At 43.1% G+C, this 27,375-nt stretch overlaps 1 protein-coding gene across 3 annotated transcripts in view; it reads right to left on the reverse strand.

The window, feature by feature from the left end:
• The window catches only part of tenm4 (teneurin transmembrane protein 4), a 92,128-nt gene that overhangs the window by 15,387 nt on the left and 49,366 nt on the right, over positions 1 to 27,375 (reverse strand). For all 3 annotated transcript variants that reach the window (XM_084674515.1, XM_084674514.1, XM_084674516.1), the window contains 10 exons: positions 23,740 to 23,859; positions 20,890 to 21,151; positions 19,378 to 19,645; positions 19,143 to 19,286; positions 17,977 to 18,226; positions 17,518 to 17,538; positions 11,278 to 11,510; positions 10,242 to 10,396; positions 5,379 to 6,256; positions 1,558 to 1,730 (listed from right to left, as the gene is read on the reverse strand). In XM_084674515.1, coding sequence (XP_084530641.1) covers positions 1,558 to 1,730; positions 5,379 to 6,256; positions 10,242 to 10,396; positions 11,278 to 11,510; positions 17,518 to 17,538; positions 17,977 to 18,226; positions 19,143 to 19,286; positions 19,378 to 19,645; positions 20,890 to 21,151; positions 23,740 to 23,859 — 2,504 coding nt within the window. The remainder of the gene's footprint in view (positions 1 to 1,557; positions 1,731 to 5,378; positions 6,257 to 10,241; positions 10,397 to 11,277; positions 11,511 to 17,517; positions 17,539 to 17,976; positions 18,227 to 19,142; positions 19,287 to 19,377; positions 19,646 to 20,889; positions 21,152 to 23,739; positions 23,860 to 27,375) is intronic.

Consider the following 27,375-nt stretch of genomic DNA (forward strand, 5'->3'; position numbering starts at 1 on the left):
GCACACAGGGCTCCTGTCTGTCACTGTCCCCAGGTGACTAGCAGCCCAAGACCCAGAGCAGAGAATAATGTTTCCTGAGAGCTCCTCTTATATATTCATCAGAGAATGTCCTCTTCTAGCCTTCTGTCAGAGCACTGGCAGGGACCAAGATGAATATGACTCTCATTAACAGCTGTTGAGAATTAATGGCTTGTCAGACAGCACACTAATTACTTTATTTTGTTGGATGGAAAAACAATCAAACCATACATCCACCTTATTTACGGTGGATTATGTCAGGTGTAAACAAGTGCAACATTTCAGAACCGCCTTTTTACATCTTTGTTAGTCAAGGGTGGCACGTCTGGTTGAAACCATCTCTCTATAATCTACATCCAGTATAAACGGTAATTTATTATGGTTGAAATGGTTTGTGACAATGAGTAACAGGGATAGCCAGGGGAACAAGGAAATATTGCTGAACATGGAGTTCACACTAATGCATACATAAGATGTACAGTAGGTAAGGGGTGCTGCCTGTACCTTAGCCAGGAACAGACTTTGAACACAGAGGCTGTACTCTAATCAAAACAGACTACAGACGTGGAACAGTGCATCTGACACCACAACTCAGATATTTAATTGTACACTAAACATCCCCCTTTTATTCACAAACTCAGGGTGACTGCAGGATTTAAGAGATTAAATCATCTCTGTAACCCAGACAGGAATACACAAATCACCAGGTGCGCTATAAAAGTCAACACAACCAAGTGTGCGAGAATCTACATTTACAGTATATGCGTGTCAGAGAGAGAGTGCTGTCTGTTCTGTGATTATGGAAGTGTTAGTTGACAAAGCGGACAATGGTGAATTAATTAACAGAGGCGTGCCTGGCGCAGTGCCTTTTGCCAGCAGATGTCCAACACAAGGTCACCACAGTGAGGTGACCATTTCACGCTGCCGCATGAAGCCACTAGGGGTTATCATCTCCCCTTTCACTCTGCCCTAGGAGAGTCATCCAATCAATGTGGAGGGGGAGGAGGACTCTTTCAAATCAAATGCTAGTAAGGAAAAAATCTTTACATTCTTTTCGAAATTGAACCGGGGCTGGAGAGTTCAAAGCTATCAACTGGTAATCGATGCGGCAGTCGGTCAGGCACAAAACAGGATACCAAAATGCCCAAGTATGCAAGAAAATTCACGGATACAAGGCTTGGGCCTGAGACCCCCCTTACACTTTCTGTCTAGTCCTGACTGATTGGATTTCCTAAACAGAGGACCTCTGGGCTGACAAAACTGCATTTTTATAGATCAAGTTTGGAGACATAAAATCAATATGGACTTTCAGATCTGTGAGTGGAAGGCAGGACTGAAGAAAAAAAAGCAACTGTATTTACTCTTCCTACTGTTCACATACAATCATAATACATCAAGATTAGGACTTAATTGGGCTTATTCACCAAGACTACTCAAGCACTTCTTCAAAAACTACAAGTGACTTCACATCTTTCATATTGTATTCTGTACTTTATCATTTAAATGTATAATTAACATGCATACTGTTCAGATACTCACCCTGCAGAAGAGTGTAGAAGGTGCCAGAGGCTGATAGGTTGGTGGTGACCGTGATGTCCTCTTTATTGGAGCCCTCTGTCTGGACTCGGACAGAGCTGTCTGAGTCTGTGCGGTAGCTGCTCATCCTACCCGTGGGGTGAGTCACATTGGTCAGGCGGCCATAACTGTCATACCTGCAGGCAAAAGCAAGCATGTAGGCCAATAGAGTTACAGGTTATTCACTACAAATCTATTCCCCCCCTAAATGTATGCAGAATGTAAGATTGCATTTGAGATGCAAGAAAACACTATTGATAGTGCTGAATATTGGAGCATAAGGTGATACAGTATAAACATTTCTGATGTAGACATTTGCTCATTAGCCTAAAAGATTAGGAGTACCGACTGATCTCAATATGTCGTCTTGAATTATGAGCATTGGAAGAGAGTGATTCAGAGGCAGGGTTTGAGAGGTGCAGCATTTCCACCGTTTGCAAATCAGTCGGTTCATCACATCCAGGAACATGAGTGGCCAGATTGTCTCATTTGGCCGTGAGAGCACATCAGCATGGAACAATTTGAAATCTTTCAGCTTGTCAGTGCTCCAGCATAAGATTGAGTGAATGGTACATTACTTAGAATGAGGACTTTTCTCTGTGCTGTGAATGCAGATTGGAGAGCCCTTGCCGCTGTTGCTGCCTGCCGTAATAATGCAGTCTAATAAATTATATGGCATGGACAAGTTTACATATATTTCCTTTACTCTCTTGGCTCAAATATCCAACAGCAAATTGGGAGAGAAAAACACCTAGAGATAAATGTTATCTGATCTAAAGAGCACATGTTCTTGGACATTTTTCTCATACTTTCTTGCAGTATTATGCTTGGAAATTCGAAATAGGTACATTTTTGTCCGGCGAGTAGGACTGATAAGGTACCTGAAAACCGTTTTTACCTTTAACTTTTACCAGAAACAGATTAAATTACATTTTTGTCAGGCTTTAGTATGTTTCCACACCAATTTTTAAAATGCAGTTGAAATGCAAGTGTTTAATTTCCCTCTCATTGGACAGCTTCATGTCAGCCACATTACTTCATTTCAACTGACACAAAATGTATATGTGCTTTCACCAAAGACCAGTCCTGCAGACTCCAATCTCATTCCTGAGCAGTGTCACATGCCCCAGCTTGATCACTGACCCAAACAGCTCTCAATAGAGCTATCTCAATCAGGGCTTGAAGCCAGGGCCACTCCTGAAGCGTCACTGCTGAGATCTATTGGCTCCAGTATGTTCACACTGAGCTGCCTATTAGCTTCCTCTGACCAGGCTTGAGGGCAGACAGGGGCAGGGGGCTTGAGGGCAGACAGGGGCAAGGGGCTGCATTTTTAGGGGCTCCATGCCTGAGGGCTTTGGGTTGTTGGCCAGGGGCCCAGTGAGTCTATAGGGGCTGGGTAGGGGGAAAGAAGCTGTGCTCCCCCCACCCCCCTCCAGACCCCCGGATGTTCCAACTATCCATTTGTAATGCATCACATACACTTCAAACACTAGTACTATGACCTTTTCCTGATGAGGCCCAACCACAGGCAGCCACTCAACATCAGCACACTGCACATTCTCACCCCTCAGTGAACCACACTACCCAATTGTTATAGTTCAAATTGAAGACTTGAGGAACCAGGTTGAGTTCTGGCAAGGGGGATTTACACCAATCAGCCATAACATTATGACCACCTGCCTAATATTGTGTAGGTCCCCCTTTTGCCACCAAAACAGCCCTGACGTGCTGTGGTATCTGGCATCAAGACATTAGCAGCAGATCCTGTAAGTCCTGTAAGTTGCGAGGTGGGGCCTCCATGGATCAGACTTGTTTGTCCAGCACATCCCACAGATGCTCAATTGGATTGAGATCTGGGAAATTTTGCGGTCAAGTCAACACCTTGAACTCGTTGCTGTGTTCCTCAAACCACTTCTGAACCATTTTTGCTTTGTGACAGGGTGAATTATCCTGCTGTAAGATGCCACTCCCATTAATAAATATTGTTTCCATGAAAGGGTGTACATGGTATGCTTAGGTAGGTGGTACATGTGTCAATGTAACATCCACATGAATGGCAGGACCCAAGGTTTCCTTGCAGAACATTGCCCAAAGCATCACAATGCCTTCGCCAGATTGACTTCTTCCCATATCCGGAATCGGGTCCTACAGATTCTGGATACATAATGTGTATTTTGATGAGCTTTGCTACTAAATATAAGCATCATCAGAACCAAGATTGGCTATTCTGTTTGGCAATTAAGCATCTTTCACAGTACTGTGAGAAAAAATTATCATTTACAGCAACCGTTAAACTGTAGTGCTGATGATTACAAAAAAGAAGAAGATGGTTACAGGTTACCACCAAATCCAGCGACTGTCAGGGCACAGGAAGCTGACATGGAGCATAGCACTAAAACCATGGAGCAGGTGTTTTCTGTGTTCTGTGTTGTTTGTTTCTGTATTTGACCACGCTAAATTATGTTCCGTCTATAGGCTGAAAAACATATATAAACATGAAACAATTCAGGCAGTTTGGTGTGTACGATAAAAACATAAAACAGCCACACATTGGCGTTCGAAGATAAATGGTGGTATTTTTTTTATATCCAACGGAGGCCAATTATGTCTTTGACCCTCAGGAGGCAGAGTGACCTTGAAAGCTAATTATGTACAAACAACAAAGAGTCCCTTTATTGGGCCTAAATGAAACATGGACCAAATGTGCTGGCGGGGAAATGTGAAGTCATAATCTTATTTTGAGAGAAAGACAGGAAATTAAGTGTTTTATGTTAATTATTGTGTTCTTGTTATGCCATTTCTTTTATTTCTGAGACTATTGAACATATCATCGCTTCCATGATAGAGTAAAATCTCTGTGGCATTCTCCAATGACATTTTTTTTACCATATATTGCCGTAACACGCAAATAACAACCACATTTATTTAATGTCATGTCTACCCACTACATACATTTTAACAGCAGAGCACTGTGTCTCCACTATGGATTCCATATTTGCTGGAAAAGCTTTTTGATTAAACAGATTTACTTCTAATGTATCTTCTTCTCTGAGTCTTATAGAGAGTTGTGTTCCAATGAGATAATCTTATCAGCCATTTGAAAATAATTTCAAAGGAAATGACTCAGAGACAGAACTGCACAAGTCAGGACTGTGTCAGCCTCAGGCTGATACACCCTTCCAGTAGTGTAGGTGGATGCTAGCATGTACAAATACCTCAGCAATGTATTTTTACCCTAATTGTTGCCAGCCTTACATGATAAAATATAAGTGTTAAATATCTGCTAAGATTGAATTCATAAATGGAAGATGTATCAGGATGTGATATTCCACAAGTGAGCTGGAACTGATATCTGAACAGCCCCAAAAACGTAAATTGTTTGACACACTCATCAAAGACATTACAGGGTGTGGCATTTTGAGTGACAGTGAGCTCCAGGCATGTGGCCATGACTCGTGAAAACATATTTAACTGCAATCGACTGTCGACAACAGGTCTAAATATGAATTTCCTGGATTCTGAATATCTAACACATTAGCCCAAAAATACTTTGTGTACCTGCAAACTTCAATACATCAACATATGCGTAGTTGTAACATTTCCCCTTATAATTACTTTCAGTAAACAGTGTTTGGGATTTATAGGCTGCACTATAAATTCGATTTCAATCCAGAGTTGTGGCAAAGCCATTATCTATAATTGGATCCACTTGGCTTGCAGTGGTGTTACAGTAATGTTTTTGAACCAACTTCTCATAATTTTAATTTAAACTAAATGTTACTTACTCGTAGAAGGTTGTCCATCCATTTTCATTACTCTTTGTTGCTAGCAGCCCTGAACTTCCATGGTAAGTCATCACAGCCAGTTCTTGACCCTGTGCAGCAATGCTTTTGAGGGCGTTATTGGTTCCAATGGTGAACCAGAAGGTCTGTCCATCAGGCACCATGAGCCATAGAGGCATGCCAGTTGTGTCTCTCCTGAGGGTCACTATGTTCTTGTTTTTGTCAGTGATGGAGCTTAGGTCTCCTTCTCCAGAGTATGTAAGATTAAACAGGTGGTCTCCAGTGGTCAGACTCTGTGTGTAGATGTGGCTCCCATTAGAATCAAACAGATAGAGCTCGTCATTGATAGGGGACGACACCTCATACATACTGAGAGGGTTCAGATACGGCTTGTTCCTGCGCACATAACGGATGCGGATGTTGCCCAGGTCCGCAATGAACAGCTCCCCGTCTGATGACACAGCTAACGAAGAAGGTGCGTTCAATTTGGCATCTTTGGCATAGCCATCGTCCCCGGAGTAACAGTCACAGTTAGCGTCATTCTTGCAGTCGCATCCGCTGGGTGCTCCTGCCACCAGAGAGATCTCTCCATTGGTGGACACCTGCCGCACACGGTTGATCTTCTTCTCATCTGACTCCGAGATGTAGAGAATTCCGTTGTGGGAGACGGCGAGGGCGTTGGCGGACTCCAGGGTGGCATGGATGGCCACTTTGCTCATCAGGAAGTGGTCAATGCCTGGCACCTGGCAGTGCATGGGACGGCCTGCCACAATGCGCACCTGGTGGTTCTCAGAGATCTGGAGCACCACATTGTTGTCTAGCACATAGAGGGAGTTGTCCATGGGGCTAACGGATAGATCTGTAGGCCACTCTAGACGCACCTGTGGGGAAGCAGACCAAAGAGATAGAAGGGTCAGAAGCAAAGCGGGCACATTTGATCTACCAAATCCTAACATTATCTGAGGGGAAAAACCCTCCAGGCAAGAGTAATTGAAAACACTTTACAAAACATTAGATATTGTACAGAAAACTATCAAGCTCTCCCCTAGCATGGCCTCGCAAGGAAAACCATTTTTGAAAAGATTCTTATCTGATAAGAAAGAAAATAGCAGTTAGAACACTGTTAAAAACACCAAAACAAGATTTCTGAGATTGAACTTGATAAGAGGAGAATAAAAAACAAAAAAGAAGAGGAGATCCAAGTAAATGATCAGATGAACCCAAACCATGAGACAACCATAGATCATGTACATACTGAAAGACTGGACTTGGGCATCCACCAACCTGGCAAAATGGATCTCTTTTTTTGCTTTGGGTTATTAATTTAGTAATAACAAAAAGACAGCAGGAGGCAAAGTCCATGAGGACAAAATGAAGCACATTTAGCAGATGAAAGCCCCGGTTACATCCCCCAAATTATGACTTATTGTTCTGCAGATAATGCATCTAGATTTTAACAAGTACAAGTTATTGGATTCATCAAATTCACAAACTCCCTTTGCACTTACAAACCCAGTAAGATCTCTTAGGAACATAATATGAAGTGTCATATTTCAAAAGCAGCCTTGAAGCAGCAACAAGAGAGACTGATTAAAACCTGGTCTTAATTTACTGGAAAATACAAGGACTAGTTTGGATGATGGACATCTTTTACATGAGTCCAGAATTAGCATTGATTTGGATACCTCGTCTTACAGCCGGGAAGTAGGAAGGGGATGGAATTACCTTGCAATTATTATGGTTCACTAATCTTTCATAGGGGCATGATGATGCAAGTTCACAGACCCCTGTCCACAAAATTGATTGGGGAGCAATTCCCTAAGTATCACGTTTTATGATAACATGGAATAAATGGCTCTGCATTTTGGTTTTGTAAAACAGAAATCCATATTCAATTTAACTGCACAAAATCATCACACAACATGCAGTCATTTAGGATGAACTAGCACATTAGGGCACACTGCTGTTAGAGTGCTTCATAACTAGGCTGAATCTCAGAGGAGGAAGATACTGTTTGGGCATGGAGTGTGTAACCTTCAGCTGACAATAGTTTAACAATACATCAGCAAAAAATCAAATAAAAACTTCAAATTGCTGACTGGTGGATTAAAAAAGCCTCCAGGAAATACATTTCCACTGATAAATGTGAAAAAGTTGAGGTTGCCACAATAAATTCCACTTCACAAGAGGAGCAACTCTGCATTCTAAAGGCCTCTGGCCTGCAATAAAAACTATTTTTTATTTTATTTATTAAACACAAAAAATAGAATCCTCAATGTATGTTTCAGCAGCTGTTTCCAGGAAACCCCTCTCTAGAGTATACAGTACATAACATTGATCTAAACCAAACCTGTTTACACATTCAGTATTCCTCATTTTCTAAATCGTAGGCAATTTGCCCTCAGTAGTTGGCTATTGACAGCTGATTCCAGGAGACCATCAGTTCAATCATTCTTTTTATTATGTCTCAGTCCTGACTGGTCCAAGGTTTCTCCCCATAACATCCGTTTTTCACAGCATCCTTGTTTGCCCAAGCTGATGGCTGATGTTACCACAAGGCCCCATGTCCTGAAAACCTCCCACCATTTCTCCCCAACCGAGTCGGTTTATATAATAAAAAGTACCTTTGGCTACGCACAACAAACATGAGACTGGCAGTGGATACACGTTGTCTTTCAGAGAGCAGAAAATACATTTACTTGGGAAACTAAGGGGGGGGGGATTTTGAATTCCTTAAAACCTATTCCTTGTCAACACTGGTGGTTTAATATTTTATGAGCCTGAGTGTGGAGTGGCTCGAGGGAGTCTGTTGTCAGGGGGTTTTCACGCCGCTTTGAGTGATGAGGGGATATTTCTCGAGCTCCCGTCCCACATGCCGTAACTCAATCACACCCTCGCCTTCCTGCCTGCACTGGGGCAGCTGTCAGTAGTGCTGGCTCTCCCGCCCATGGCACAGCTTAGCAGGGCACATCAGCCATCAGAGGTAGCCATGGATTTTTCTCCCCCTCAAAAGCACATCTATTTTTGTTTGTAAGCTCACTTGTATTACAATAGCCCATTTCCCATAAGCTATCCCTCTGCTACAACCCCCTTTTATCAATGTGAAGTCTGTCTAAACTTATCCCATATTCGGTTTGAAGACCCTTTCAGATTTTAACTGCACATCAATGTCAGCGCAGTCATGATTAAAGCTTTCTGAAGTTCCTAACACCCTTCAAGTGAAGATGTGCAAAACGTAATCTCATTCCAAGACATGGTTTCCCTTTATACAGTACGAGTGTTTCAGACCCATCTCTATTTTCAAAACATAAACTTAAAAATGGAAGACCTCGTGCCTTTATAAAACCACATAAAAAAAGATCTCTCACTGAGGTCATCCCATTAACCTTGTGAAAAATGTCCAGGAAAACCGACGGTTAATGTGTGGAAGGCAAAGAATTGCCTGGCTTAAAAAACACATAGAGGTCACAGGATGAATCACGTTCCATAGCACACAAAGAAGACCAACATTTCCTGGACGGTACTGCAAATACCGAAGATAATTTTTAAGACATCAGTGACCCTCAATGAGGAGAGGGAGAGAGAAATCTTGAAACTTCAGTTGATGAAAGTCGGTAAAAAAAGTGGAGAGCTCTATCAGTGATGAGCCCTCTACAGTGAGACTATGCCATAAGTAAGTAAGGGGCAGAGTAGTGTTTGAAGTAGGAGCTGTATGCTGTGGATGAATTTTTAATGGATGCTTTTTACTGTCTGAGAGTCCCTGGCAGCACTTGTACGATTTGTCATGGTTGTGGACCAGCAGTCAGTCTGCCTGGATCTCCTCTGCAATGTAGCTGAGGTGGCAGGCATCCGCGAGGGGCTTGTGGAGACTGACAGAGAAACATGGGGTGGGAGGTACAGTAGTAAGGGTTGGGTGGGGGTCCCTGAGGGCTTCCAGTGGGCAGCTCTCTCCTGTGACTACATCCCGTCACACAAATACAGCTCCACAGTATTGGCAGCTGAGGCCCCCTGGGCCAGTTTTCTGGCAGTCACAAATGACCCATACTGGCTTACATAGACATGGATTGACATCAAGCTTTGTAGAATTGCATTAACATAATATGTCAAAAATGTAATGGAATTTAATATTTTTTTACATTGTATACAAGGATAAGAGTAGAATGATTTATTCTTGAACTCTCGTTATCGTACAATAAAGTTTGTGCATTGTCCTTTAATTTGAACTCATGATACATAAAACCACCACATGACAAATAATATGCAGTGAATTAAATATGAATATGCACCTACATACAGCATAATATGTTCTAATAACATATAGAGGAGAGCCAAGCGTATGGTGCATGGCTGATGAAATGTGACATAAAATCTAGGTTTTGTCATCTCTATGGGGAACTCACTAAGCCAGAGGGTGAAGTGACCTCAACACAGTGCCCTTGCCTGGGGGACATGTCTGGTGTGGCAGGCAGTCTGCTATGTGTGTGTAAGAGTATCTGTGAATGTACAACATGTGTGTGCATGGGTAGAAGTGGTTGGCCGGCAAAGTTAAAGGTCAGATTTCTCATCTCCCCCCAGTTATAGGCCGATGCTACTCCACATCTGGGTGGAAAGCAACCCCCAGGGAAACAACCTCATCTTGCCCTAGTAACATCAGGTCCCAACCCCACCCTCAGTCTCAGCCCACACCTTTGCTGCAATCCCTGGTCTGAGCCTCCTGAACCAGGCATGTCCAACCTCAGTTTCCCCCAGAGCTCCCAGCTGCAACCGCAGAGTCAGCTGGCAATGCCAGGAGATCAGAGGATAGAACATTGGCCCTCATAGTGGTCTAGAGCAGGAGCAGGTGGGGTAAAGGGAAAAAGGCCATACCTGGGAGATGTCCATCACAGAGTCACAGCTCAGGGGTCGGGCAGAGGTCAGATCATTAAATCCCAACAGAGTGGAGATGACGCCGTTCTGATCAATCCGGCGAATCATGGTACCATCCACAAAGAAGATGACACCATACTTATCAACGGTGATGCCTGTGGGACGTATATAAAAAGAGGAAAAGATACACGATTTAGCTATGAATTGTACAACAATTGTACTGCTTGTACAACAACCCATAACTGACTCTTCAGAAAAATCTTCATGTATGAACAAACGGCTTAATAATAATTAATAATTCACACACTATAGTATGTAGAGAATTCTGGTACTAATCCAACAACAAAAACATTGATTCAATGAGTTCTAACATACAAACACTATGTACATTACAGTAGGCAAAAGCCTGACAACAACCAAACAACCCAATCTCATATTTTCAGATGAACAAATATGTACTCTTCCCTGATCAGATGCAACATGCAGGCACAGGGAGCATGGTGACTCATATTACCAACTTGGCAGAGGGCAAAAAAACTAACATCTCTTCTGATGATTAATGGTTTCCACAATATAGCAAAAAAAGGTCAATGGCCATGTTTTTGTACGTTCTTCAACTTTTTACAATTTGTACACGCTTCAGAGCTGTAAAACTGTACTGCTAACTGGTTATGAACCTGGGAGTGAAAATTGAAATGTACAGTACTGCAGATTTCAATTTTCCCTCCCAGGTTCACAACAGCGTCGCGGTCTCTCTTCTTTCTGTGTAGCTACTGTGCATATAAATTAATGGTAATGTGAACCTGGGATTGAAAATCCATATCTATTGGTCAGTCTTGTAACTCAGACCTTTCTTTTCAACAACCTGCCTGTAGTGGTCAATGTCTTTCGGAAACCTACACCGAGGCCACAAACGGACTCTGAAGAGAAAAGTCCATCATTTGTAAGATAGATACTTAAACATGCACCGAAAAACTAGGTTAATAAACAGAACAGGTATTATTGGGGCTCTGAGGTTGTAGTGACCATGTTGTACCTCTAGGATTTGTGAGTGTAGCCTCCACAGCTTTTCCGCCATCCCCACAGCGGGTATCATCATAGGGCAGACACTGGTCTCCTGTCCCTGCCACCAGCTCCAGATTCTTAGCAACATCTTTCACAGCACTCAGAGACTTGACCTTGAACACCTTCCTACTGCTGGTATCGGATAGGTAGACCGCACCGGAAACAGGACTGCTGCTCAGGTAGTATTTATGAGCAGGGCTGTTGCTGTTTAAAGGAGAAGTACAAATCAATCAAACTGTTAGGATTTTAAATTCACTGCATCGGTTTTGGTATAATTCCCACCTAACACAATAAAAATTGACTTGAAAGCAGAGTGGAGATACACGTTCAACACAATTACAATAAATGAAGAGGAAAGTAAAATGAAAATAAATGAACATGACATTGCTGCATTTGGATTGATTAACAATACAAATGTGTCTCTCTTTAGAATAGATGAAGGATTCACTATCTTAATGAAGCATTTACAAATCACTGGCAAAACCTATTTGGATACAGAATTCCAGTAAATTGTTAATTTGCTGAACTTTCAAATAACAGTCGTAGAGGGTTTCCAATAAGTCTGGCTACTGTGTTTAACACTGTGTAAAGGCCAAAATAAATATGTTTCTCAGAGACAATTTCACCAAAACAAGCTTGATAGCTCTAATCTCCACAAATATATTTTGACACTTGCTCTGTATGTGCTCCTTGTTTAAAAATGCAAGAAAGTAACACTTTCAAAATATATCTGATCACTCTTACTCTTGTGCATCACATATAAAACAATCAGACCTTAAAAGACAGATGGCACACATTTCTAGATTTAGTGCCATTCCATATCAGTATTCCAAAACAATAAATTAACATTTTGTGTTCCCTGACACGCTGAGCCCGACATGTAAGTGAAACTGATAATTTGCTTATTCCCAAAACACGCACTGCTTAAGCCAAGAAGGAATTGTGGAGCCCATGCTAATTTTGATTTGAAGATGAATAATTAATCCAACCCTACTTCTTTCATATAAATTAAGATTAGTATAGCATTGTAACTTTGTCTAGGCTGGAAATAAACCACTTCACTCTCAGATACTTTATGAAAGACCTGCATTAATTCTGTTATTTGATGGAGTTAATAAAACCTGATAAACTCCCAATGAAGAGGGAATGCTGCTTAGTGTTCTAAGACAGGTTATGAAGACATATCACACAAGGTGACTTGTTCACACAAGTATGAAAGAACAACAGTTTACATGAGACAGTGCTTGCAGATGGTAGTGTGCTATTTGAGGTAGGATTGTGGTATGTAATGTGCATAGTAACTGTTAAAAGGAGAGGACTGGGCAAAGGCATATGCAAATTATATGGTAAATGTAGGCATTAAGGACAGACTAAAAGTATGGTTGTCCTAGACCATAACATTTTCGATTCAAGGACTAAGTACATTTTCACATGGAGGGCAATGAAAAAACAAAAAACTTTTTGTGAGCACTGTCATTTTTAGGACATTCATGTGGAGAGCGTGAAAGGGTAAAACATGCCGTAAAACATGCTGATTACCCTGTAAAACATGAGTAACTTTTATTCACACGTGGAATCAAAGTAAATAGTGCCATTTCATTTACAGAAAATATATGTTATGTACAATATGTATAAATAATAACACCATTGTGCTTAGGAAACTCCTCCACCTACACTGTGGCAAAATGTGTGGCTACTCAAAACACACCTGAGGCATGAAAAAAATCGAATGCCACATGCAAGCAGGTGTAATTGCTTTTCGCAGTGGTGAATTGTGTATTCAGGATATCTGGCCAAACTGTTGTGACTACATTATTCTGAAGCAGTATTGCAGGGCTTCTGATATTCCCTGGGATAATGTTAACGCTGGAACCTGAAAGTACAGACAGGTTTTAGACACCCTTGGGACTTACATATAGAGGTACTGTATATACATAACATAACAGAGCAGCAATTCAAATACAGTATGCATCCATCAAGCAAAAAGAGAAGCCCAGAAATATTGCCTGTTAAATAACAGACTCCTGGACAGAGTCATTGCTCATATCTACACAGGGGACATCAAACCATATACTATACAGGGAAATAGCTACCTGCAGAGACCACCAAAAATCAGGAAGTGACTCACACTAAGCAGAGACTTGAAGCAGGCAGCATTCAAATTCACAGTACCTTAATAAGGCAGAAATAATTTTACAATAAACTTGATACATAGAAAGTTTGATTGCTATAGTTTGAAAGATGTCTTATCAATGTCAGATTATGACCAGACATTTGGTATTAAATTAACCCTGTAAGACCTCTTGTTGTAATAGTACAACTTCACCTTTAGCTCTCCCAAAAAAACACTGGATACTAAATGTGTATATAGATCAGGCTATAAGGCCATGAACTCATTCCATCAGCCAACTTTCCTGGAAGCAAATCTCCTTGTTTCATTTGACTGGATATATCATAATTGAAGTAAGTAAATTCCATGAATTCTTTTTTGGGGGTGATTGTTAAAATATGCAGTTCATGTACATAGTAAGTTATTCGGGAATTCATGCATCACATTTGATTTTCAGCTTGTTTTGTCTTTGTTGTAATTTTACAACGTTGGGTCAAAATTGTAGCTAAAATAGCAATTACACTTTGCACATTACATGGAGACATTACACTTCTCGAATGTTCAGATACAGAATAAATACTAACAGAAATATAATGTATTTGATGATTCACACTTTACAAATGGGTTATTTGTTATAATTTGCAGTTTAGACCAGATTCGAAGATTTCTAAATCAATGTTATTTCTATGTTAGCAGTAAAATATCGTCAACTGCTTTTTAAAATCTGGACTTTGCTTGATTACCCACATATCTGCTTGTTGCACAAGACAAATACTGTTTGTGGAATGCTTTGGAAGTTGGTTGTTCAGGGAAAAGTGTAAATGTTTTGGAATGTGGGAGTTGCATATGTGGTGCATTGTTCAGGGACAGGTGTGAATGTTCTGCAATATGGGGATGTAAGAGGTCTGGGGGGGTGTATCTTCCTTTTAGTAATATGTCATTGATGATATCCAAAATGGAGAAAGTGATGTTGAGATGGAATCAGACACCAGTGATTCGAGTGATGGGGAGGTGGCTGAAAATGTTGAGGAAGTGGAAAAAGAGAATCAGAGACCCACTGATTGTCTAACTAATGATGATGATGGTAAGGACATCGAGCAAACCAACAAAAGCCAACCAAGCCCCAACATATGCGCTGTCAAGTGGTATGACAACAGGGCAGTCACACAGTGTCATCCTTTGATGCCATTGATCCTGTGCAAAAGATTCAACACTCGAACAAAAACAATCCTACATTGAAGTTGAGAGACCTCATATTGTGGGTGCATACAACAAATACATGTGTGGATTTGCTGGACTCATCTGGAGCCAAATACAAGTTCCTCATGCAATTGCGCCGCTGATACAGTAACATCTTCTGGCACACTATTATCATTGCTGTGATCAACGCCTTTTTCCTCTACAAACGGGACTGCAAGGCTCTCAATATTCCCAAGAAAAAGATGATAAACAGGAGACTGTTTCAGGCGCAACTAGCTCCCTCTCTCATCCTGACAAACACATCTGTCAACACACCAAGTAGAGGGCGGCCATCTTCAGCCAGTGAGAGCCTTTTGACGTCGATAACTGTGACACCTCAGAGACCTGTGACTGCTCAGAAGAGACCATCCTAAGGAAATGGAGATCCACCATATAGAGTCCCAGCCAAGAGGGCATGTGAACCACCAACGGATGTGCGCAGGAACACGGTCGCACGTTTCTGGTGAAGACAACGAGAGGACACTGCAGACACTGCATAAAAGGATATTCTAATACGCTCTGCAGAAAGTGCAATCTCTGTCTCTGCTTTTCAGAGGAAAGGAAGTGCTTTTGGGTCTACCATTGCACGTGAACAATGGACCCCGGGGACTTTGAAGTTTTCATTCTGTTTTTATAATATTTATCCAGTTTTTTTTTTAATATACATTTTGATTCATCAAAATATGACTGTTGGGTGATTATTATTAATGAAATGTACTGTTATAGTAGCCATTAGTTGTTTTGTGTATTTGTCTTGACAGTTTGAGAGCAAATGCTGAAATTCTGCCCCCCCCGACTAGGCCCAACGTTATCTGACTTGAAAAAAAAAAGACATCATTTTTAAGTTTAGGTCTTACAGGGTTAAGTCGAAAATTAAGATTTGAATTGATTTGTTCTCTGGCTTGTATATACTCAAAATGCCTCCTTGAGAAAAGTAGCATCTCAAGACAGGTGAGCCTATGGTACATTCAGACAACTGCAGTACATGGCTTGGGTAAAGTAGGAAATGGACACCATTCCTATCGCTATCACTCTCCCTCAAATGTTTTCTCTTGGCTTGAACACAAAAACATCAGTGAGATAGTAGGAACTTCAAGAACATGAAAATAACTGCTCCTGAGTGCCTGCATACAGTGATGTAGTGGTTAGTGGCACCTTAAATATGAGTGGAGTCATGGAGGTTTGATACAGCACAGTTCTGCCAAACTCAATGATCATTACAGAACAACCTGTCAGTGCGCCATCATTCAAAAAGGATTAAGACAAAATCAAAACTATAACCTTGAGCTTTCTTTAAGTCCGGCGGCATGCGAGTGCCAAACCTCATAGAGCTTAGAATCTGAAAAGCAGTAGCAGTAAGTCTGTGGTACTGTCAGTTCCGATACATAATTTTAAATGACAATTGACCTTCTGTAGATGGCTGAGGACAGGACACTGCTGTGGACCTCAGGCGAAGATGTCACAGTCAGCCCACTGACCAAGTTGACTGATATTCTAGTCTGCATTTCAAGCTCAACCAGTTGGCCGAGAAAAATTACTTCCATATTGTATAGGTCAGTCTGTACGCCCTCAATTCCTGGATCTCTGTCTTTTTGGGCTTTCTATCTGGCACATGTAATCAGGCGATACCTTATCAGCTCTGTGTTGCATGCAGAACAGTAGCAAACCCCCACAGTGTTTGAAACTATAAGGCGTTATTCCCTGACCTTCAGGCATGGCCAGGGACCCCATCTATATTCACTGACAACATCTAGTTTGTGGAAGATAATTGGATTTCGCTGCATGCTGGCACAGCGATGGAGGGGGCAGGGCTTGAGCGGATAGGGACATCTTTAGTGGGGGGTCACTGCACACTGCAGCACGATCATCTCACCCCAAGTGCTATCACCAGCTCCCATGCATACCAGGAGCAGCCAGACATCTTCTGGAGACACACACACACACACACACACACACACACACACACACACACTGTGTTCTCTCAGAATAAATCCCCTCTTTAATATGCTAATGTCTGGAGTGCTAAGAGCACAGGGACTGAGATTTGCTGTCTCAGTGCTTCAGCTGTAGAGGGTAGCATGTGTGTTTGTTTGTTTGTGTGTGTGTGTGTGTGTGTGTGGGGGGGGGGGGTGGTATATCTGTTTTGTGATGTCAGCCTTGGAGAGCCATCACTTGTATTTTCATCCTCAGTGTGATTGCATTATCCCCAGCTGAAGTAATGACACTCCGATAGAAATCAAATCAATAGTTCTTTGCCAGCTAGACCAGCTAGTTACAGTCACTGAACAAAAAAAAATCCTTAGTCATGGTGAGGGGGTGACGGGGTGATTTCTTGGATTGTCTTGCCCTTGAGCCACACCCCTCAGTCTGAACTACAAAGAACTACAAACTCTGAAAGAAGATCATTTCTTTTTTAAAGCATAGTCATTATTCCAAACTATAATCTGTCAGGAATGCTCATTTGTATTTGTATTTGTGGTATAATCATTTTCACAAAGGCAAAATTCAGATACACCATTTACTGTGATGAGAACGACATTGTTTCTGGAATGTCATCTCCCTGTGAAAAGTATCCTGCAATACGTACTAAGTCGACCACGGCTGTTACTACTCTAACATGACATTTACACAACTCTCCTGCCTAAACCGTTCCACTACAAATACCACGGGATCATTTCGGATCTAAGGGAATTACATTGCTTCAGCACATAATTACATTCAAAGAAGCAATCAATAGATATTGAAAAAGAACGTACCCCAACAAATATAATCAAGAGACTTGAGGTCTTTCAATAAGACAGGAAATAATGAAATCATGTATGACCACAAACATTCTAACAAACTGTAATTTGCGGGGCTTACCTATGCCTGAAATCTTTATTTCTGTTAGAGTAATCCATAAGCAGCAGCAAAAGGAAAAAAAGAGAAAAGCGAGAAACAGGAAAGAATGATGGTTGTTAGTGGAGATTAGTAAGTAGAAAAGAATTATGAGAAGATATCAAACTCTTTAACTTCTGTAATGTCATACTACTTTGCCCAAAGCATATTAACAAAGAAATCCATCTTCCCCAGAGTTCCCCCAAGTTAGTTGAGCAGCAGTTAAGACACCCACCAGCCCCAGCCCTATCAAGGCCAGCAGCCAGCTGATGCAGGTGGGTGAGATGGCAGGAACATCAATCGTGGATCTATGGGGCCTATCATGTCTATCTCAATGGGCCCCGTTGCTTTATGACCTGTGAGCCGGTCCACATGAGGCCCAGTGTGAGTAAGTGAGTGCGAGTGAGAGTGGGCGTCTGGCTGGCAGGTCCGCTGCCTGGTTACCTAAGCTCCAGCACGCTGGTGACGTTCCCCGTGGTGAATATCCTTCTCACGTAGTTGAAATCACCCACGTACAGGCTGCCGTCTGAACCACAGGTCAGCGCCACGGGCGCCAGCAGCTTGTTGCCATCGGCCAGGCCATTGCAGCTGGGACAAGAGATGCTCCTGCGTCGCCCGTTGCCCATCACGCTACCAATCACAGGAGGTTGCTGAGAGATGAAGATGTTCTCACCATTGCCCATGTGAAGGATACCTGTGGAGTGACATGACAAAGAGGTGAGAGTGTCACATTTAAAACCAGTCTCGATGAAGGACACACACGCACGCATCTGTTCACAACCATATTTAACATTCAGCGTCAGCTTTGTGTGGGATTCCTGCTCCTGACTGTACTGATAGGCCTGAGCACTGTAAGATATGCAACTCAACACAACATTTGGTCTATCATGGGAGATTAGCCGAGCATCTCTCTTCCAGGACCTGATTTAATTTTGAAGACTGCAGCCTGGGGAGTAAAGAGGGGGGCAGACGGAGAGGACAGGGTGCCAGCAAATTATGCCAGGAGGTAGGTGGGAGGGGAGAGAGGTAGAGAGAGAGAGAGGGGGAGAGAGAGAGCACAGAGATAGAGACAGAAAGACAGAACGAGAGAAGGGGGTAGAGAGAGGGAAAGAGGGGAAGAGAAAGAGACACAGTGGGGCTGTTTCAGGAATATCACTCTCCCTTTATACTGTAGGACAGCACATCTAGACTTTTAGTGGTCAGAGTGACAGGTCTGAATGCCACCTTCCTGCACAGTTTCCACATAAGTACGCCTCATTTCCTGTGATGAGTCCGTCTTGACAGTGTCGGGATCCGAACCAGGTCTTACTCCTGTCAGAAGATGACCAGACTCTGCCGTGACACTCACGCCTCCACCATTCAGACGTAATTCACAGTCAAAAAGAAAATTGACCCATAATAACAAAATCTAAGTTTGAAATCAGAGTGCATCTCCTCCTGACACTGAAGAAATGTAAAAAAAAAACTGCCAGTCGATAGAGCTCAACTGAAACTCAAATATCTATCACAAAGGATTCACCACGGAGGCACTGGACTCAGTGTGTTCATCCTAAAATGCCTGTAGTCTACAAGTACCTGAGTTCTCTACCCAAAGCGGCCTAAAGACTCACCACTCTGGATATTGAGGGCATGATGCTTATCCAGAGCCCATCCTCCCAGTTTGGAAGCTGTGGTCTCATAGCCTTGTAAAATAGCAGTCCTCTTCTCCCACAGAATAAATTCTGGACAAGACTCGTACTCGAAACCCACAGACACTGGATATGGACAAAGGAAAAACGTTTTTTGTTAAGGAGCAATAAAGGGAACCCAATATTACTAACTTGAAAACAGTTGTCATCTGCTTACCGAAGGCCTCAGATAGGCCGTAGACCTTCTGGCTGTAGACATCTGCCTTGTCCCAGACAAAGTCATAAGCCAGGTTTGGGGCAGCGGGGAACCATTTTCTGAATAGCCGTCCTTCCACAGCAACCATGAGGTGCACCTTCATCAGGTTGAAAGGGGTGGTGGGGTGGGTGAGGACCACCCTCAGGATGGACTTGTACCCCGGGGTGCGGCTGCTCAGGTAGCTCACCTTCATGTCCGTCCCAGGGATAGGAACCTCCACCTGCAGAGCCTGGGGGAGCAGACACCATGGCTTCATTATTCCATTACTGCACACATTTGATCTTCTACCTTTTCTCTAATCTACTACTAGATATCATCCTTGGTCCCGATATGGTTCAAAGACTTGCCTCAAGCCAAACAGAATATCTAAAAGGGAATCTGAAACATCAATGAAAGGACAATTAGGCCTGAGTGCTATAAGAATCCAATGATTTCTTTTACTCACTACAGAACCCTTTTTTTAACAATTGATTAAATCATAGTGCACCCTTCATTACAGCAGCAAGCCCATTCAATTTGTATGAAAATGGCTGCTATATATTGTAGAAATGCCCTTGAGCTCCATACTGTTCCAACCAGCAGTCAGTGGCCTGCAGTATAACTCAGTAGGGCCAGGACGGGTTGACACAGTGGCTACTCAGCGGCCAGGGACAGGGCTCTGGGTCAGGAGCCACCGCCGCAGGCCACGACGATGGCCGCTGCTTTGATTTTCTTAAGCCGCTTCCTACCTCCTGTGTCTAGGGATTAGGATGAGGTCCCAGAATCTCTGCTCAGGGTGGATCTGCCATTAGCATGTGTGTTGTTATAAATCTTTGGAGAGTGCAGCAACGTTTCATTGATTGTAAAGACCCACCATCAGGTCCCTGTAAGAGAATCTCTGTCTTGCTGATAGGAGATACCGGGTGCTATATGTAGACTAGACTGCACTCTAGATAAACTCGTAATATACCATAAATTGTACCAAGCAAACTGGAAGACAAAGCGATTCGAGAAGGGGCACAAAAACCCAGCTACTAGACAGATAACAGTGCACGCCCTCCCAGTGAGAGGAGAGGGAGGCACAAGCACATAGACGCAGGGAAAACAAGGAGGGACCTACTATCAAATGGGCAAAACAAGTACTTTTTTTTTTATCCCACTTGTGTTCTCAACCTGAGAGAAATTAAAAATGTCTGAGCTTTTTTTCCTAGTGCAATGCAATCATCATCATTTTGCAGTGGGACAGAACAATGCACATTGTAAATCGCCTGTGTTTCTCCGACCAATTACAGAGGAGAGATAAAATCACAGTGCTGCCGCGAGGAGGAGTTACTATTCCTCCAGTGCTTGATGTATGGTGTTTAGAGTGTGTGTGTGGGGGGGCTCTCTCTTGTTTGGCATGAATCTTTTGGAGGCAAAGGCAATAGGCTGTACATCCCGAAACAACAGGGCCCGTACAGGGTAGGAAGGAGAGAGATGGGACGGGGCTGTCACCTGAATTTCGGGGATGACGGTTCCTCTCTCGGAGCAGGAGCCTGCGAAGGCGGTGAGCGGAGCGGGGGACACCACCGGGCTGGGCCGGGTGAAGCTGCTGAGGTCACAGCTAGGGATGTCGTTCTCCTCGTGCCGCATGACGATGGTGTCCATGACGAAGAAGCGTCCCCATGGCAACCAGAGGGTGTGCTCCTGTGTGATGAACGGAGCGCGCTCAAAGCGCAGGGCGATGGCTATACCTCCGTTGGTGACCAGGTCAAAACTAGAAAAGACAGGATTCTCATTTACAACCCAAAAATGTACAACCTTGAACCTGAAACTGTATGCTTGTTAATATATATTCTAATATGTTCTTCTTTAGCAAAGAATAATTAGCAATCCCTATATTAATGACTTGGCTACAGTTGTAATTTGTCATGTATCAGGGATTAAACCATGTCACATTTCACTCGCTAATTAATATTTTTCTAATTGAGTGCTAGTGTACAATCAATGAGTAATGAATTAATGTTGCTGTAAATGAAAGACAATGGTAAAAAAAGAGCAGTTCCAGTATTTGGCACTTTATCTTTCCTGCACACAGCATCCAGAGTGACTGTGCAGAGGAAGGATGAAGCAGTCAACCCAGTGAACCAAAGAACCAGAGGCAAGTCACTGAATTAATGTGATATGTTGAATGGGTTTCATTTTAAAAACAGGGAACGTGAGAGACTGATGATGCGACTGTTCACCCTCTGCTTGTGTAATGCAGCGTGTTCACATTTGAATAGAAGGCGTGTAACAGGGCAGGTCGGCTGGAGGTTTTTGCAGCAAAATGGAGGCAGACACTTTCCTATCGATCCCGGCAACCAGGACTGACCACTACCACATCAGTCTAAAAGCCCTGCAATGCAATCACATCAGCTATTGCATAAAGGCCCTGGCCCTGCTTTGCTCCTTCTCTGTTAACCCATCTCCCTCAACCAACCTGCTTCTCTCCCTCTCTCCCTCTCTCCCTCTCTCCCTCTCTCCCTCTCTCCCTCCCTCCCTCCCTCCCTCCACCTGGCCTGAATGCTTCTTAGTAAAGGCTCCATCCTCAGGTGACTCACTCATCTCTATCTCTAGTCTGCATCCACACCTGCACCACAGCATGTCTCTAACAGCCAATTAGCACCTGGTCATCTGCAGGGCTCACGGGACAGGGCCTCACCTCCAAATGGGGGCCAGGATCCTCCACATTACATATACAGTAAATCAGCACTTCCCTACTCTGTGTTCACTAATTTAACGACATTCCCTAGTGGAACAGGCTGGTACAAAAATACGGCTGGCCTTTCTAAAAACCTTCACTGGCTGAGGCAGTAAATAATAGCAGTACATTTTGCCGTCTGTGTTGGGCCTGGCGGGGCCTGGTGGGAAGAGTGTCTGGTCTGATCAGTGGTGCAAAGCGGTTCTGCTGCCCCTGCTGCTGATGTCGAGGGTGATAGTGATGCCCTTGCGCTGCCTCAGTGGCCATGCTGCACCCACAACAGCCTGCCTCGGGGACCCACTCCACGCACATACAAACAGTTCTGGACAGATACCCACAGGCTGCGTGGCCAATCGATGAGGGGATTCGCTGGCCATTATCAATCATGACAACAGCCTTAAGCCATGTGACGAACCTTATTAAGCTACCCACACCAGCCTCACTGACTAAGCCCTAGGGAATGCATCAAGCTTAGAGGGTTAACCCTGCCAATGTACGCACAGCTCCTCATACAAATGATAACCAATCAGTGTGTCTGCATTAGCCTTTGTATATTAATCATGGAACTCTGTGTCCAATGCTGTGCCTGACTTCTCAAAGACAAAGAGATGCAGCAAGGTGAGTGGAGGTGAATCAGTGCTGGCCAAGCGGTGCAGTATATTTCCTCCTTAATGAAAGGAACGTTTGAAAGTGGACCAGGTCCGTAGTGCCTGCTCTGTGTCGCCCCAGCAGTCTCACCAGTTACCCACGCAGAAACTCCAAGAAACTGTCTCCACCTCCCCCAGAAAAATGTTTCAGTATAGCAAGAAGGTAATTTCAAAAAAACCTAAGCCCCCTGGACAATAAAGAACACATCTGAAAAATGAGTTGAGACAGCCTTCCCATTTCTAAGTGGCTGAACAGGTGCATTTCTGATTTCACGCTACAGTGAGCCTGTTTACAGTGATTGCAGGGGAGTTGCGGGAGACTGGGCATGTTTACAGGGGAACCTGGGAGATGGAGCAGTGTTTACAGATATGCTGAGGTAGAATGAGAGAGAAGCAAATAAGTGCGTAGGAGAGGAGAGCTTCCAAGGAGAAAAGGAAAATGAAAAATGGGGACAAGGCAAGACTCAGTCAGAGCTGTGTAAGGGACATGAGAGGAGGCTTATGACAAGGAGGAGATGGAAGTGGACCACTGAAAAGTTACGCCCGTTGGAAGACGGGGGATTGGGCAGGAGGAGGGTAAAGGGATGAAGCCCAGATGGAATGTGAGTGGAGCCAGATGATGAGATGAGGATGAGAGAGGTTTTCTGAGGGCGGGTTAGATGGAGAGTGGATTGACACAAAGATGGAAGGGATGGAGGAAAGAGAGGAAAAGATGGAGATCAAACCGGCAGGGATGCAGGCTGTTTGGATGTCAGTGAATGATGCAGGTACTGGGGGAAGATGAGGGTCAGAGATAAAATCCCACTACAGTTTATTGGGCCATAGGTGACAACAGATTGACCTATTTAGTTACAAGATTCTCCACAGAAATGTCACAGAAAGTGAGAGACACAGAGAGGTATTGTATTAATATACAGTTTTGTGTGTGTGTGTGTGTGTGTGTGTGCATATGACTGAGTGAGGGACCGTTCTCACCTGCCATCTTGTCTGGTGATTGTATAACCGTAGGCTGGGTTGTTGATGAAGCTGATGTTAACTCCAACCAGGGGCGTTGCGTCTGAGGTCACCACTTGTCCACGGATGACACAGGCATGACTGTGCGGGAGACACATATGCAAAATGAGTGAGAGAATGTCACATCCCTTTCACACCCATTGCATAGAAGAGCATTTAGACAGCGCAGCAATCCCATTCTAGTATTTAACAATATGTATGAATTATTCAACAGATATGGAGGGGAAGAAGATAAACTAGAAAAGTCAATAAAAAATACAAATAAAAACAAAAAATACAGCAAGAAACGAACGACTTCTAGGCAGTCTCTAAGGGATTCTTCATCCTGAGATGAGGAATAATGAGAACTAAACAAGATAGGGAAGTTTCACATGCTCTGGTCCTAATTAAAAAGTCGATTTATCTCTTCCATTACAACTTTCTAGAATACGTTTTTAAGAGGTATGTAAATTGCAGAATATGCATGGCTGGTTATCAAGACCTCAAGAAATCTCCAGTCAGACATTATGCACTCTGGATCTAGCATAAATTAGGTCTGATCATCAGCCTCCACAAATCAATAGATGGGAGGCGTCCAAATATCAGCCACTAATCTTCTTGAACTGATGACATTAAACCTTGCTGCATGGTGTTTATCTTGTCAAGTCCTGCCCCCATCATTAACAATACACAATATGGCCACACAGTGGTCCTGTAGGAGTTTCAAAATCAGTCCCTAAACAACTGCTTCACTGGCACTGTTTAATTAGACCCTAGCTATTTTTAATGTTTTTGGGTCTTAAACATTGCCACATACTGGAAACAATTAACACTGGGGTGTAAGTGTCTGCCCTCAACTTGTCCTTACTACAGGCAAGATCGTTCACCCCACAATATCATGGTCCCCAGGAAGCCAGCGTTATGCTAATGAGGGCTGCTTGTCCCCTTCATTGGTCCTTGGCTGTACACCACTGCTCTGTAAACAAGCTAAAAATATATACTTCTCTGAATCCTGCTAGGTCTAACAAGATCCATCTGGATGCTACATTTACATAGTAACACTGGCAGCGTTAACACAGCACTGCCCGTCCTCTATGCAATTAATCATTCATGGCCACAGTTTATTTGAGAAAACATTGTTTTGAAAGGGCAAGCGCACATATTCTCTTCAGGATGAAGCTGTAAGAGTGGAACTATCTGCTCTGCGCCTCAATGAGTCACACGGGGAGCTAATTCCTTTCCACTGAGACAAATGATTTAAATATTGACACCCAGTACGACAAAGGGAGGCAGCAGAAGAAGGAGCGTGACGTCTTTGCTGAAGAAACCCATCGTGTGAGATTTCAGCAGTGCAGGAAGATTCACAAAGTCAAAGGGAGCTTTACAACAACTCCCACCCCCCGTCTATGGTATGCACGCTGCAACGCTGTGGCACGAGGACGACGTGAGAACATAGTGCTCATCGTAGAGATGCACTGCCTTCCTGAATAATTACTGAACAGAGCGATGCTATCCCATTTCTAGTTCAAATCCACTATCTGCAATTTGACAAAAAACTGTGCAGCATTTTTATTTGAACAAACAAATTGCCATGCCATGTTGATGTATGAGACCCTATCATTAAGCAAGGCTAATAAATGGTTCAGTCTGCATCCATGCAATAGCATCATCATTACCCACACAAATGACTTGATAACAGGGTGTAATATAAATATAAACAGGCATACACGTCCACTTACTCGCTCCCTCAGCCTCGCTTCCTCGTTCCCTGCCTGCCCTTCTGTTCTCAACCAACTAAGTACAAAAACGAGCCATCCATATCTTCAGCCCTCAAATTACAAAGCCACGCTAGCACTCAGAGACTACACTGAGAGGTAAACAACCAACTTGACCAGGGAATATTTTTTGTCACCCACGGTCTAATGCTAATAATGGGAGTCATAACAATAAAAGCACATGAATATCAATCAAGATGATGACCCCCCCCCCCCCCCCCACTATTGTAAGTGTTCTATCAATCTCTGCCCAAATAGTTTCGTAGACAAAGCCCCTGTTTGCTATTCCAGTCAGCAGCCGGCACTGAGCAAGCTCTGGCAGACATGGACGCTCATGTATGGTGTGTTATGGGGAAAAGCCGGATGCTTTATGCAGTGGCAGATGCTATATACAGTGGCACCTCTGCAGCTTTTTCTGCGGTAGGAGACGTCAAGAATAGCACTCCAACATGGCTAGGAGCAGGGGGAAGTGGTTATGAGATCAATAGACAGCTGATCAGGTGACCAATGTGGGATATCGGCCAGACGCAACTGAGCATGCCCGCGAGGCTCATCACAGGCTCACAGTCCCCTGTCATAACCGCTCATATCTGACAGTAGGAGGAGAATTAATACCAGGCATGAATAATAGATCAAAACTGATATTTTTAGGTGAGCTGAGATCTCAAATCTTGCAGCTCGACCCTAGCTTTTCGTTCTTTACTTATTATGTAAATTATGTATATATTAATTGCTGCGTTGCTTGGGAAGGAGACAGAGGATTATTTAAATATATTCCTCTATATACTTTCTCTCCTTGTCTGTTTGTCTGTCATTCTTTCTATTTCTCTCTGTTTGTGATTGAAAGCCACGGAAAGACTAAGTGACTGCGCGATAAATATCACAGAGAGAATGCCACAATGTTAGAGTGTATTTCTCAAGTGTCAATTGACTCTTCCACAAAACATGTACAATCTTGAGGCAAGAGGACACTTGTAATTCAGATATAATTCCCTGACATTTTCTAATTGTGAATTGAGTCACTAGAAATATCTTGGAGAACCATGGACAGCTAAGCAGGAAAAGGGCATCTTTTTTGAAGGAGAAAATTTATTTTTAACTGAGGTTTTATCTTGGATAAGGAATTGATCAAATTCACATTGTAACAAACAAAGACACTCATCAATACAATTTGTAGGTGATGAGAAATCCACACAAAGCACAGGCCCTCTACCTTCACAGCTTGACAAACAACCTGCATTGAGGAACGCAATGGTTCTCAAATTATAGAATAGGAAATGATCTTGCTTGAGCAGCGGCACTTCTAAACATCAATTTCCGTTTCAGCAACAAAGCTTCAGCTCTGCCAGACTAAAAATAGGGATCTCTGAAAGCAGGACCTCTGTGGCATATTCAGTCTTTGCCTTAAGGAAGGTAGATGACAAATGAAACAACACATCTCTATAAAAGGCAGCCAGTTTTTTTTGGGGGGTGGGGGTTAAAAAGAGAAAGTAAGAGAAAAAAAGAACAAAATATGTTTAAATATGTGTCCCAATGCTGCTGTTATATACTGTATATGTTTGTTTTAAGTGTGAGGAAGAAACCAGGATGAGAGAGATCTACAGTAAAGTGTAGCAGATGCAAATAAGGTGACACAGGTTCTCACCAGCGATTAAAGATGAAAAGCGAAGGAGACAAAGGGGGAAAGAAGCAACTGAATCATAAGGGACTTGATGACAGCCACCCTCCTGATATGAAAGCGTCTCAGATTCCTTGGCTGGTGCATCACGAGCTCTGCCTCTGGGAGGGGGCCTCAGATGGATTACAGTGGAAGTAATCAAAATACATGAATATGAGATGCCTC

The sequence above is a fragment of the Hypomesus nipponensis genome, chromosome 15, assembly GCF_054491055.1.
Source record: "Hypomesus nipponensis isolate SF chromosome 15, ASM5449105v1, whole genome shotgun sequence".
Lineage (NCBI taxonomy): Eukaryota > Metazoa > Chordata > Actinopteri > Osmeriformes > Osmeridae > Hypomesus > Hypomesus nipponensis.